At 35.7% G+C, this 14,257-nt stretch overlaps 1 protein-coding gene across 1 annotated transcript in view; it reads right to left on the bottom strand.

Annotated features, from left to right (window-relative positions):
• Window positions 1–395: 395 nt before the first annotated feature.
• The window catches only part of LOC100367056 (uncharacterized), a 43,557-nt gene continuing 29,695 nt past the window's right edge, over window positions 396–14,257 (bottom strand). Inside the window, exons 8-12 of the mRNA XM_085500110.1 lie at window positions 13,800–13,996; window positions 13,339–13,461; window positions 13,008–13,203; window positions 8,322–8,965; window positions 396–6,136 (exon numbers count right to left, since the gene is read on the bottom strand). Coding sequence (XP_085356236.1) covers window positions 5,879–6,136; window positions 8,322–8,965; window positions 13,008–13,203; window positions 13,339–13,461; window positions 13,800–13,996 — 1,418 coding nt within the window. The 3' untranslated portion in view covers window positions 396–5,878. The remainder of the gene's footprint in view (window positions 6,137–8,321; window positions 8,966–13,007; window positions 13,204–13,338; window positions 13,462–13,799; window positions 13,997–14,257) is intronic.

The following is a 14,257-nucleotide window of genomic DNA, read 5'->3' as shown; positions in this document are numbered from 1 at the left end:
CTCCCGATTCTGAAGTACGATGCTGACTGTACCACGTGGGCGATGTATAGATAGTAAATGTGTAATTGAAGATGGTATGTTTCGAGTGAGGTGGGCAGAATGGTGCCTCCTGGACCTCGTAATATGTTGACAAGTAGAGCACGAACACAGAGAAGGTTAATTCTACATATTACATGTCAGGTTTAACCAGCTATATTGGATGTGAATAGTATTGACCACTGCCATAAAAAAGTAACATTTGTTTTTGATCAGACAAATTGATACATTACACATCGGCAGATGCACTACATGATGTGGCGCATATACAATATTATATATACAATACTATCATAACTGCGTACAAATGCGAGATGAACATCCATTCAGTGGCACATACCAAAACATGAATATAAATATATGGTTTTGTAAGGACTTTATTTGTCAGTAATACACGCTTGCATATAATATTTGATGCCAGTTTACAAAGATTTAGCAGGGCATCAACTCGTTTTAACTAGTTACAATAATCAGCTCATTGTTAAAGACCACCTTGAATAAATTTCAAATGTACGATTTTAAAAGATACAACCGATTCTTAAAAGTACAAAGAAATAAAACGCAACTGTTATTTTATCTCACGTGTATTAGTTACATAACTACTCAAGTCGTACGGAAAAAAAATATCAAAATGAATATTCAGGATGTTAAAACAAGTACAATCCATACTAGTATTACAATCCATGCATATACGTAATGGTTAGAATTCAAGTGACACTTTTGTTGCACACGCTAAATCCGGATGCACGGCCACTTAATTACTATGGAACTAACATTTGTGCACATTTTCAAAATCAACAGCTAAATCAAACCAATCAGACAGAGTTATTGTAAATTAAAAAAAATGTACATTTTCAGCATCACTTAGATTATACTCTTATCATTTGTAAATATGAAAGTTGAATCGGCTATACTACGTTACACATGTTCACCCACACTCGAATCATGCTGGGATAGGGAACAAAAATAATCCTGTCATTTCCCAAGAGAAGTCTGTGCCACAAAATAAAAACATTACTCGTGTTATATATAATTGTCGCCTAAATTATTTAGCAGTAATGTTAAATAAATTTGAAATCAAGAAAAAAAAACAATTACAGAATGTACCGTGTTAATACAACTATTCTCGTACTGATGTACATTTTAAGATATAACACAATACATACTATATAATCTCATGTTGTACATGTATAACAAATATAGATAATTACAGATGTTAAGCATACATCATTGAAGACGAGCATGCGGCCGACAGAAATATCCGCCGTACCTGCTATGACGATGAATACATTAGCTCAATAGCATACACGACAAACTCGCGCGAATAAAAGTGTGACTTGTTGTTTCCCCATAAAAGAACAAATCATTACTTCCGTTTTAGCAGTTTTAAATGGACAACTAAAACAGTCCGACAAAAAAAAACTTACCATTTTGTTTCCTACTGGGAAATGTTTAAATTGCCATGGATTCTCTTTGAAACCTTGACCGCTACCTCAAAATTACTTACTTTGTAATTGGTCCAGGTACACGTTGCTAGTGGCAGTTATATACAACGAGACTTGTTTGGCACGATTGTCCCTATTCAAAAAATAATACGTGTATAACAGTTGGCTTTGTTGCCGCGTGAAAATGCAAGTAGTTCTACTATGTAGTAAAAAAATCCAGTCAGTTTGTCTGATGTTGTGCAGTATACCATGGGATACTTCCATGCATTGCCAAATGTTTGAAATAAAAATATAAAACCGCGGAAAAGTCAACAAAACTATTTTAGAACCGGGAATTTGTAAGTTTGCAATAGTTATGACGACCCCGGCTGTTCAGTATATTCACTGGCGATATGCAAATGATTGCGTTGTTTAATGCCAGATATTTATTCTTTGTGACGATATTAAAATAAAGTGAATGTCGCATTCACTGGCTGTGGATTATAGGGAGTTATTTTTATTGTTTTGAAAAGCCCTGAATTTTATATGTTGCGTTACTGGGTCGGTGAGCGAGCACGCCTATGCTAAGTTAACCAATAGCTCGACAACGTTTAAAAGTAGGTGACTGTCCATGCACGCTCTTCTACGAAAATTGATGACGTGGTTACGAATTTCATGTCGATTTTGTATGTACGTTATAACATGACAAAGCACTGGCGTTTATCGGGTATGAACGTTATTGTTTCATGATACGGTGTATCAATGCTGAGTTTTCACTTGCTTGCGGAAGCAGGATACGCCGCATCACAAGTGGATATATGAATGAGGTTCTGTTAGTGTAATGTAACTGATAAAACGAAATGTCTAGTAGCAAGTTAATTAACTATGATTAATTATTATATACACATAACCCCAAGTTTCTATCTATTTCATTTGAAACATTATAAAACATTCTATTGCATTTAGCTAAGAACGGTGCACGAAATTGCAAGAGATCCATCAAATATCCAAATGTGATTGAATACGCGATAATAGCGGGACACATTCGCGGACACGGATTTAAGAAAGTAAATCGTGCCTGGGTAGGGCACTGGTTGAAAATTACATAACAATTACATCAGAAAAAATCTGACGACATGGTTAATTGATAGTCCTACTGAACATTAGAAATCAACTGCATAGCCATCTATATGCCAGAGTGAACATTGAAACCATTACAATACTGTGAACCTAGCCTATACAAATACAAACTAACACCAAGTACCAACTTATAACTTGTAAACATTTTTTTAAAGCGTTTTTTGTTTTGTTAGAACTGTTTATTTTAATACATTTGTATAACATTGCCTTGCCCTTGGAATGAATACACGTTTTAACGGATATTCTGTTACAAGTTCGGTAGTTGTAATGCCTGGCACAGCACTAAGAAAGAACGAGACACTGAGGGATAATGACAAACGTCGCATACCCGGGCTTGTCATCCGTTTAATGATACAGCTAACTCAAAATCTTCAATCTTCAAAAGGATGGGCGACATACAAGGCGATCGACACCCCGACTGATGAGTATTATTATAATTGTTTAACAAAGGTCGCGCAATTCGTAGGGCATTTGCTATTAAACTATGTACTTGTAGCAAAGTTATAGCTAGGAAAACGACAAATCCGGCATTGTTCTAGTAAATATTAACTAATGTGCCTTGAATGGTAGTGCGACACGGTCCAGAGATCAGGCAATTGTGTCAACATTCTTCCTGGTCGACAAAAGCAACGCATGCATTTCTCAGGGCGTCCATGATAAACAGTGAATCAAATCCACCCCCCGAAAAATCCAAAAGCATGGTCGAAATAATTAAGTAACGCTCCTAGACATTAATATCACACATGTTTAACAACATCCAATGTGTAAACACATATAGCAAGACTTGGCTATTCCCAAGAAGTTGAAATCGTAATTTCTCGCCACACAACGACTAACGAGACGTACGACTAAATACAACAGAAGTTCATCTATACTATTGTAAAGTAATACGACTCGTGGTTTTCAAGAAAAAAAAGCTTATTAAAAATTACAAATACATTCTTTAAATCTATAGCACATTAAAACCTGCACACATCTCCGCCAAGATACCTATTAACATCTGAACTTGCCTGCAGATTCACAATCTTTGATGAATGGGGAGCAAATAAGTAAAAGATGCGTGTATTAGTACAAGGCAAACTACAACGTTATATAAAACATTGTACATAATTTTAGAACAGTACAATTCAGATTCATTGAATACCTTCAAAGAGAAGTCACGCATCTTGCATAAACAATTTAATTCAATCACAAATTACAATAGCTTTTGTGAGAACAAAACGTTCATTAGTTTATTATACAATGACAATTTTGCATTAGATAAACAGTATGACAGGCACATTGCCCATAGTCGTACACCTTTACCGGAAATACAACTTGTAAATGACATGCCCTTTTTCGAGTTCAACATCGATCACACCCGCCCACCTTACATAATTTGCTCGTGAAATTTGAACATTAAGTAACGCCACAAGTTTGGAGTTCATACATCATGATTGAGCAGTACATTTATGACTTGGCAGATGCATGAAATGAGGAAGTTTAAGCTCTCATCAACTGAAAGACGGACTTTTTATAGCAGAATAAAAGTTCGTATACTGCTATAAAAAGTACATTTTCATCGTATTTTGCCCTAGGAAGCAAGTGCAATACATATAAGTTTGAAAGGGAATTGTATATCAGAGGCTTGTTAAAAACTGACAGAGAGAAACGATCGACAATAACACATTAGACGAGAAGATATGCTCACAGCTGAATTAAATAGCGTTCCAACAATTGTTTGCATCTATATACCTCGAGAAAAGTCAAAATTTAGCTTGTACTATCTTTAGAGGTTTGATAAAAGGTCTCAATAATACGCCTCAAATTCAACTAAAATGATTATCTTTTCTTTAATACTGCGACTGTACATAGCAACAAAGAAAATTATTTTAAATTTACCGCAATGTATAACCTCCTGCTCAATTAACATGATGCATCCGTTCACCACCGATATTAACTATTTCTTTCCTTGCTTTGGGAATAAAAACAGGATATCATTTTTCAAGACAAACGTGCGTCTTAGAATGAAATAAGACGTTTTCAAATGAAATAATTGATTTTGATGCGACATGGACCAACTCACTGACCTGAACCAGTAATAGTTTTGATGTTTACAAAACCTATTTTAGCATTAAAAGACAAAATTTAATGTAATGTAAACTGCAATTCGTGAGGCATCTGGTTTACAACAGTCCAATGCATCCACTGAGCCATGAGTCAGCCTCTGTAAAATATTTAATTTTATTCCTAGTTTGCATATCACCACTACTCATAATGTAGTTTCGTTAACTGTGTCCAATAGACTCGAACACAAAGTTAGTAGATATTAGTAGGTGCCTTAGGAATGAAGGTCTATGCCACGAGAACAAACATGCATATTTTTTTAACAAAACAAAGTTTCATTTTGAAACTTATTCCGACCATTTTTGTAAACAAAGACGGGTCAATCAGAAGGTGAACTGTGCAGACTTAGGCAGAGAGAATAACGGATATATAGAAGTATTGCTATTATTTATGTTTTAATGCCAAAATTGCATTTCGAATATAAAAAAAAAATCCTGATGCATGTCAATCAACCTTAAATATTAAAGATATACACAACTTTGCCAATGCACAATGACAAATTCAGTTAATTTAGAATACATAGGTGTAAAAAAAAAATCCTCTACTATTCATTCAAAATTTATAAAATGCTTGATTTAAAATCAAATACTGCAACATTAACTTCGTGTCATAGTTTAATTATATTATATTTAATTATAAGTTCATCATAGGAGGGTTGAATTTGAAATTGTAAGAGAATATTAAATTGATTATGAAGGATGGATGGCAACAGAGAATAGATAGGAATTAAAGAAAGCCATGATGCACGACTCAGGCATAGTTGCCGCATATTGATGATGGACACCAAAACCTTGTGTATTTAATTACAATGGGGAGAGGTTGACGAATGTTGAACTCCTGGCCACCTTTAAAATAAGGTAATTGAGTACAGGCCAACACAAACAAATACAAACCTTTCATCAAATACAAGGGGGAAGGGGATTTGCCTGGTCTATGTTTGACTTGGCTGAATGTCTGGTTTGTTTACATTGGTGCTGTTTGGTAGATAAACAGGTACAGGGATATACTAGTATAGGGAAAAATGTCTCAATATTACTCATCAATGTTAGTACAATTATGAAAACAAAATTCCCTGTCAGTAAAACTTACTGAAACCACTGCACCTGTAAATCGTCCAACATGGAGGGGAGAAACAATGAAATCCAATGTCAGGTAAAGTTGTTTGACTAGTACTATATTACAACTTTCCCTTTAACGATCTTCACTTTTTCCATGATGGTGTCTAACGAGATTGTATCCAGATATGACTTGTTTGTTGCTCTCAAGTACTGGGGTTTGAATCTTCCTCTTGCATCTTTACCATACCAGTGAATTTCAACAGTTTCTCCTTCAATTTTTTTTACTTTTCCAATCCAATAATCATCATCGTCATCCTCCGCACAGTCTTCTCCCTTAACAGCCACGATATCCCCAGGTTTGAATGTCCTATCCTGAAAGAGCATAATATAGTGTTTGTTCAATTTACCATCACTAGACTATTGATGGTTATGTCTATAGCATTGATATATAATACTTGGGTTTGCCTCTCTAATAAACACAAACAGCAGTTTAGAACGAGATAACTTTAAACATGCATCGTAATTGCAATGTATTGTTTCCACCACTTCCTGTAAAGCTCAAGATAGAAGCCTACTCATAATTTTTGAGAAAGTTGGTCATAAATCGCATGACAGTGTTCATTGGTCTATTAACTAGAGTCATGAAGCTATTGTCACATAGCACCATAAAATACCAATCTTTCGTGTGTTAGTGACGTATTTCGAGAAACTTGTCCAAATATTTTTACAATTCCATAGAGTGCAATGTTAAACAAAAATTGCATTTTTCATCACTTTTTTAAAACCCAGATTTTTTTTTAAATTCAGGAAAACAAGAAGTATCCCATCCGTAACAACATATTGTTTTTTCAGCCCATGTCACCAGCCCACAATTTGAGATATGGCATAATATCTCTGTCATAGTAACCTATGGTAAAAGCACTATAATACTGTCAAAATGGCCACTATCCACTAAAATACCACCATCATTTTCTCAAAAATTAACCTGGTGACCCCAAACATTTTTTTCAAGTCAATATTCTTATATTGTCCAGAAGTACAATTTATTAAAAAAGGAATAAATTTTGATTTGAAATCATGAGTAGGCTTCTACCTTAATATGCGCTTCTGTCAAATGGATATTTATTGTGAACTCGTACTTATTGTGAGCATTTTGAAATGTCACCTTAAATTTTATTTTGATCAAACTGTATAAGTATAAAAAAAATCTTTCGTTTATTTGGATTACACAACTTGGACTGAACACCAGAATACATTACTGTAGAATACTTTAATTTTGCTTGAAATTTATTTTCGCTATTTTCGCTGAAGGGATGTATTCCGTGAAAATAAAATCCAGCGAATATACTTTTTTTCCTATATTTCACATTAAACTCATCAAAAATCAGTGAAAATAAATTCCAGCTAAAATAAAGTATTCAACAGTAACTTATTTTACCACTCGCAGCCAGAAGCTGTGGCTCATTTTTGTGAACCTGTTCATTAGTTATGTGCACAGATTCCGGTTAAAGATGATTGATAGGCCAACATGAAATGTTCCTTTCACAGAAGACAGTAATAATTGCAATGTCAGCATAATGATCAATGAAACCTACATGTACATTACACACGTGTATACAGTAAAGAATCATGTAAATTTGATACTGGTACTCAGCTTATGTGCTTATGGACTTCAGTGACTTCGCATGATATGTGATGCTGATCAATGTTTCATTTCAAGTTCATTATCAGATTTATCATACCATCTTATTGGTTAAGAACAAAACATTTGCCAAGAAAAACAACTGTTAATTTCTGAGTGTATTTGTTTTGTAATTCATTTCACTAACATTTGGCCTTACAGTCTAGCAATCGATTTTTGTTGCCACTGCTCATGAATCTTGATGTGCATTTTCAATTGTGGTCGCTAACAAACAGTAGGACGTAACTTTGAAGCTGAGACGTTATTAATCATACATGTAGCAGCAATGTGAATGGGTTGTATGCAAATTTATAACAATGCTTTGGATTATTGCACAAAGCGTTGAGTTTACTGCGTTAACCTGTTCTACTTGGTGATCTTTGACTCAGGTCTCCAGTGACAGGTCTCCAGTGACAGCCCGCCTCCCCTCCCCAGTTTTCCAATAACAATACAAGAGAAATAAAAGCCATCTGTCGTAGTGGAAATAGACTTTGTTGCTAGATAATTGCAGAGGTTCGTCTAATTTGTTACATGCTAATTATGTTTCTCTCCCCAAAGTGAAGTACGCCTGATAATTCACCGCAGATCCTGGATTTTGATTGGTCACCACATCTAGCCATGTGATGAGCATTGCTGAATGCAAATGCATAATAAACAATACATAATAGCAATCAATACCGACTGATAACATGGTAAACATGACAGCAAATTTGCAACACAGGCATAAAACAATCATCACATCACACAAAGCTCTACTCTGGACTTCATTAGCAGGATTCAGTTCTGCCATTACACTGTTAAGAATGAATTGATCTACTTGATCATATTTAGAAGTGTGTTTCATGGACTTGTAAAATAAAAGAAAGAAAAACTCACAACTTTCAGCTTTTTGTTTGATCCAGTAGCACCCACGCCATTTTTACCATTTTTTCTTCTTTTCCGATTTCCCTTTAGGGGTTTTCCAGATTCTTCTGACAATGACGCAGATTCTGTGTTTTTCTTTGATTCCTCTGTGCTAGATTGTTCAAGTTCACTATCCTCAGTACATGTAGTGATAGATTCCTCTTTCTCAGAAAATTCAGTGTTTATTTTAATTTCTTCTTGTTTCTTCGGTACGTCTTCAACAACAACGCGACATGTATTTACCCCACAATCAATCACATCGCCTTGGAGGTCTGTACCAACTTTTTTTGATTTCATAAACACAGTCCTGTCTGCCTTTTTAACATTTTCCGATTCCTTCATAGTTTTAGTTTTTTGTTTTATTTTGGTAACTTCTTTACTTTTCACTTTGCTCTCAATTTGTTCTAACTTTTTACCCTGTTGTCTTTCAAGCTTTGGTTTTACTTCCTTGTGATCAGAATTAAGATTTTTTACGTCATGTAGTTGAGTAGTGGCAGTACAGGTTTTTTCTTCTTTTGGTTCCAGCGAAGCCTTCAAAGCAGTTTCTGGTTCATTTTTCACAGGTTCGCTTTTCATCGGTTCTTCATTGCTGTTGACATTGTTGTTTGTTGTTGTATCTGAACAGAAAATTTCAACAAGGTCAAACATTATCAACACTAAACATAACTTATTTTTGAAGAATCCAGATTTATTTTAAACGTACATGTTGAAATATTCTCCATTTGGCAGGATTACTGATTTTACTAAATATTCTGAATTGCTATTCCAATTGATTGAATTGAATTTAGTTATGTCTAATCTTTTATTTCATGGATTTCATAAAACCTGATAAATAAAAATCATTCTCTATTCTTTATTTAGTCTATTATTTATGCCGGCATGATTAATGTGTGAACAATAATAGGAATGATATGAAAGAGAAGATTATTTAATATACAAGTAACCTGTAGAATGCTGTGTGGGTAATATTTTTTTATATTGATTTTTGTTGCATTTGCAGCAAATAGTTACCAAACAATGAGAAATCTATAGGATTGAATATACCCCACAGCTGGCTTCACATGCATAGTTCAAGCCTGCCTAACCAGTGCTTACACCAAGATTTAGTTACAGCACCTAGGCGGTATGTGGTTACAGCTTAATGTTCAAGTAATCGCAAGAAATTGACATGACAATAGAAATTCATCAAAGACTGCCACTCCCATGCAATTAACAGCGAGTGAAATTCCTGGGATTGAAACATATATTTTGAAGTCACTGATGTAGGCAACGAATAACTGCAAGTTGACATAAAGACGAGGTAGTTTATTTAATCAGTGCTCAACTAGAGGCTGAAATTATAATTAATTTGTTTATTTCAATTTCTCCTGACGTCAAATAGAATACACTGGTGAAACACGGTAGTAACTGTGGGTGAAAGGATGTTTTGGGATGTAGTTTACATTGTATATGGAGTGGTAGGGTCGGGTGTAATTTGTTCATTTCCAACTATTATGAAGACGCGTATAATTTCACTTAATTTATTTTTGCTGACATGTTTTCAAGCATTACATGTGAATCTAATTTTCACTGCGCTGTGTCTCAATAGAGTATGAGGGGAAATGGCATTTTCACTGGAATTTATTTCAGGGGAAAAATGTTTTCAGTGATAATGAAGTATTATGACAGATACCCTCCCCGTGGCTTTCATTGCGTATGGAAGTTATTTTCACGAGTGATGCGGTGTATCCTGTTGCCGTACTTTCACGAGCAAAGCCACGGGGAGGGTGTGGGGTTCTGTTATTATACATAGATCCCATATTTGATTATTTCATATTAAAAAAAAGAACATGCAACAAACCGGGATAGAAATTTAGATTGGGGAACCCAATTGCCCATTAACATATGCTCCAAGACAGTGCTGCAACCTAGCAACGCTTGTCAGCGTAGAAAGCGTGTCGCTGTACGTGTGAAAATAAAATAATCAGACGTCTAATTTGAGTCATTGTCCGAATAAATAACTCGTGGATGTTTAAGCGCGGTGGTCGTCGCGCAGCGCGTGTTCGAATTTCATGTAAATAAACAATGTATTTTACACGCGTTGTATACGTCGCTATGAGTCCCATATCGAACAGGACGCGACACGACGACTGTCGCCCTTTAGTTGGGACCATGACAGAAAACAGAACCAGAACTTAAACTGGGCGACGATACACGGTTTATGTTGAAGTTAAAAGTTCCTCCACAGATCTGTGCATTGGCAAACATGCCGTGCAACTGCGGTACTCCACTGACGGAATGACTTTCGTTGACATCGGTCGTCGCTGACTCGTGAGCTGCATACTACAACTTCGTTTGTGATGTTGCTTGCTGGTCGTGGATAGACTGAGTCTTGGTTACCGGTTAAATTTTGCTAATTTGGCGTTGGTAATCTTTATTTGGAACTGAGTAACGCCGCAAAGTCGCCAGCAGAAACCTCATGGTATATCGATGTTGATGGTTGCGGCTGCATATTAATCGGAGATTTTACTGCCGGTCCAGGCTGCGGGTGGATCTTCCGAGAGCCCTTCAAGATTTATAAAACCCAGTTTCCAGGTGGTCAACAAACATTAAGTTCTCCCAATCCTAGTATTCTATGTGATGTACATCTAACATGCCAAAAATGCTGGTGAACGATTTGAATCCGACAAAAATAGCAGACGGAAATGTGTTTACAAAATAAAAATAGTGATTCTTTGAAATAGATACTAGGAAGGGGAGGGGGTAAAAGAAAAGTTATATAACATTTTATTATTCAATAATTTATTAAAATACATAAGTTTGTCCAATTCCCTGTAATACAACACCTCAGACATAGCTCATTGTACTCTGCTTGAGTGTGGGCAAAAAGTTACTATTTGAATTTTTGATATCTTTTTTCATTAATGAGAAAGTTGACCCCGAAGTTAGAGTAACTGTTCAGCAGGAATGGCTTTTTAACTCTTCTGTGATTTTTTTGGCTTGGCTGATTTTGTTCATACTTGACAGGCAGGTCGTACCATCACTAATTGGAAAAACAATTCTGACCTACCGCTACCATGGCAACAGCCAAAATCTGTTTTTTGAATACTTTCGCACCAAATTTATTACCTCCTATCAGTCTTGTAATAGCAGTGCCCAAATGATGATGCCTTTTATTTTGGCTACGTTGCGCACTGGTAAGAGATCACTGGCACCGACATTGTTACCACTGTCAACGGAATCCCAACGCAGCTTTGAACTTTGAATAAAATGTAAATGCTGCTTCCAATCTAGAAAATACTATCGCAAAACTATTGGAAATTATACATTTAACGGCTGAATACGTCCTAACAATAAAATAAAGTGACTTCCAATGACTGCCATGTTATTTTGCAAACCTCGTATAAGGTGCCCGGTTTTAGTTATAAACAGACGTTAGCTTCACGTTCATGTCCCTTCCATGATAACAGCCGAAAACATATTGCTTGTTTTTTACCGGTTTTCATTGGCAACCGAAGTATTTTTATTTTGTAAACAAATTTTCGTCTGCTATTTTTATTCAGTTCAAATCGTTCAGCAACATTTTTGGCATATTAGGTGTACATCACATGGAATACTACGATTGAGAGAACTTGATGTATGTTGACTGATTTTTATCATAGTACGAAGTACCAGGAAGTTACTCAGTTCCAAATAAAGATTACCAACGTCAAATGAGCAACATTTGACTGGTAATCAAGATTCATGTAATCCATGGCTAACAAGCAACATCACAAGCGAAGTTGTAGCATGCAGTAAGTCATCCCGTCAGTGGAGTACCGCAGTAACACGGCATGTTTGCCATCAGCATTGTATTCAAACGAATCACGTGGTGTGCCGTTCTCGTTCAAACCCGGGATTCGATCAATAGGGGAGTCCCATTAAAAAAACACATTGCAAATCATGCAAGTTCAACATTTTCAAACCAATATACTAAAACAGAAATGCTCAGAGATGTAAATGAAGGATAGATATTACTTTTCACTATACACATCTCTGTTGATACTATCCCTCACATATTCTACTCCCAATTACTCCTGCGTAAAATGGACTAGCCTCTTCATGTTGACATTCAGACTAAAATCACGTGACAGGCTGTTAAAATTGGCTGTTGCATACTCTTTCGCCAGTCTGGAAAATGTGTTTAATTAACTCACATTCAAGCAACAATGCAGATTTCCCAGTGGGAGTGAGACTATTCAAACTCTGCCACTAAAAAATAGGGGTGTTTTCAGCAAAAAACTAATAACCCTGGAATACATACAATATACTGAATTTCGGAACAAATCGTGCATTACTTACAGCAGCAGAATACCACAGAAATATCAGACGAAACATGAAAACACTATATATTGTATTTCAGCCTGAACCCTCTATATTGCAATTCAAGGAATTAACCCCATATGTGCATCCATTTCCCACCTTGGTATCACCCACCCCTGAAAACAAACTCTTAATACCACGCTGAAGCGTTTGGTAATAAACATGATATATCCCATGATATAAAATTAGCAGTACACTTTGACATTTCAACATGCGATTAGAAAATACAAACAAGCATCTGTGGTAAATACTGCACACATCCCATTTTGCTCTAGGAAAATATTTAATTCCGTTTAAAACCACAATTTAATACCTTACCAGTCTGTGATGAATTACATGGTGGTTCCAAGTTTTCTTGATTCTTTCCTAACATGGTTTTCATCTGGTCATCTGCATACTCCATTGGGAGTGCATTGTCTCTGTTCACTAAATTCAGCAGCGATGGAAAAGTATCAATCAAACATTTTGCTGCCTCCAATGCACCATATTTCATTGCTACATGCAAGGGAGTGTCCTGAAGAAACGGGAAATAAAACATGAATGATTGAATGAATACCTGTTGGAAAGACTAACATTAAAGGAAACCAATGAATATAAGATACAAATCATACTGAAGTAATGCATCAATGCTCAGTGGTAAAAAACTCACTCCTTGGCTATTTGTATGTATAATACTGAGTTCTGATACCCCATACTCTTCTTTCACACAGTTTAAAACTTCATGCAGATATTCAATATCATTGTTCATGGCAGCTATGCTCAGCTCTTCAACCTTGAAAAAAGCAGATAAGATTATAAATCAGAAAACATACAATTCTCCCATTCAATTATAAAAAAAAAAAAATTAGCACAATTTTAGCTTGTATGTTACCACCAGATGTGAATCATCTAGGAAGAATGCCATTGGGTATGGTAAGGACTACCACCACAGATAGAAGATCTAGGAATAATATCCCCTGAACAATCTAGAAAGAACATCCCATGTATAAGAAGTGTCAGACTGGAAGGATCAAGGAATAATATTCCTCAGTCAGCAAGCATTACTATCATCAAGATCTCGAAGGAAAACCTCAAATACGTACTGGAACATTAAATTTTAAGTTGCCTTACCTTATCAAATATTGTAACACTTTTGGTGAGCTGTAATTTAATTTCAAATGGATATTTATCATGACTGGTAATATTTTGTCGGAAGAGCTGAGTATGCTGCCAAGCGACACCTCCACTACTAACTCCACCACACATAAATGCAGATAGTACTAGAGATGATGCCCCTTTTAGTTCTTCAAGGTTCATTACTTCTTTGGCTTTAAGGGAAATAAAAAAAAGAACAAGTCATTGAAAGTGACAGTCCCCGTTAAATTTTTGAAAGTTCTCTTTGTGCTCGTCATATTAAAGCGGAAGGGTTGTCGCGAGCGTGTCCTTGAAACTTCCAAGTGGCGTATACAACAGATTGTTTATTTACATCAAAACATGTGTTCCGTGTAGTAGTAATATGGCCACAAATAAAAACAGTTGTTATTCGGCCATCTTTGATCTGATTATGAAACACACTGATATGTATGATG

Source organism: Saccoglossus kowalevskii, chromosome 6 (assembly GCF_978046115.1).
Source record: "Saccoglossus kowalevskii chromosome 6, keSacKowa6.1, whole genome shotgun sequence".
Classification (NCBI taxonomy): Eukaryota; Metazoa; Hemichordata; class Enteropneusta; family Harrimaniidae; genus Saccoglossus; species Saccoglossus kowalevskii.
Note: the sequence above shows the minus strand (reverse complement) of the source record. Positions and strands in the feature narration are given on the sequence as shown.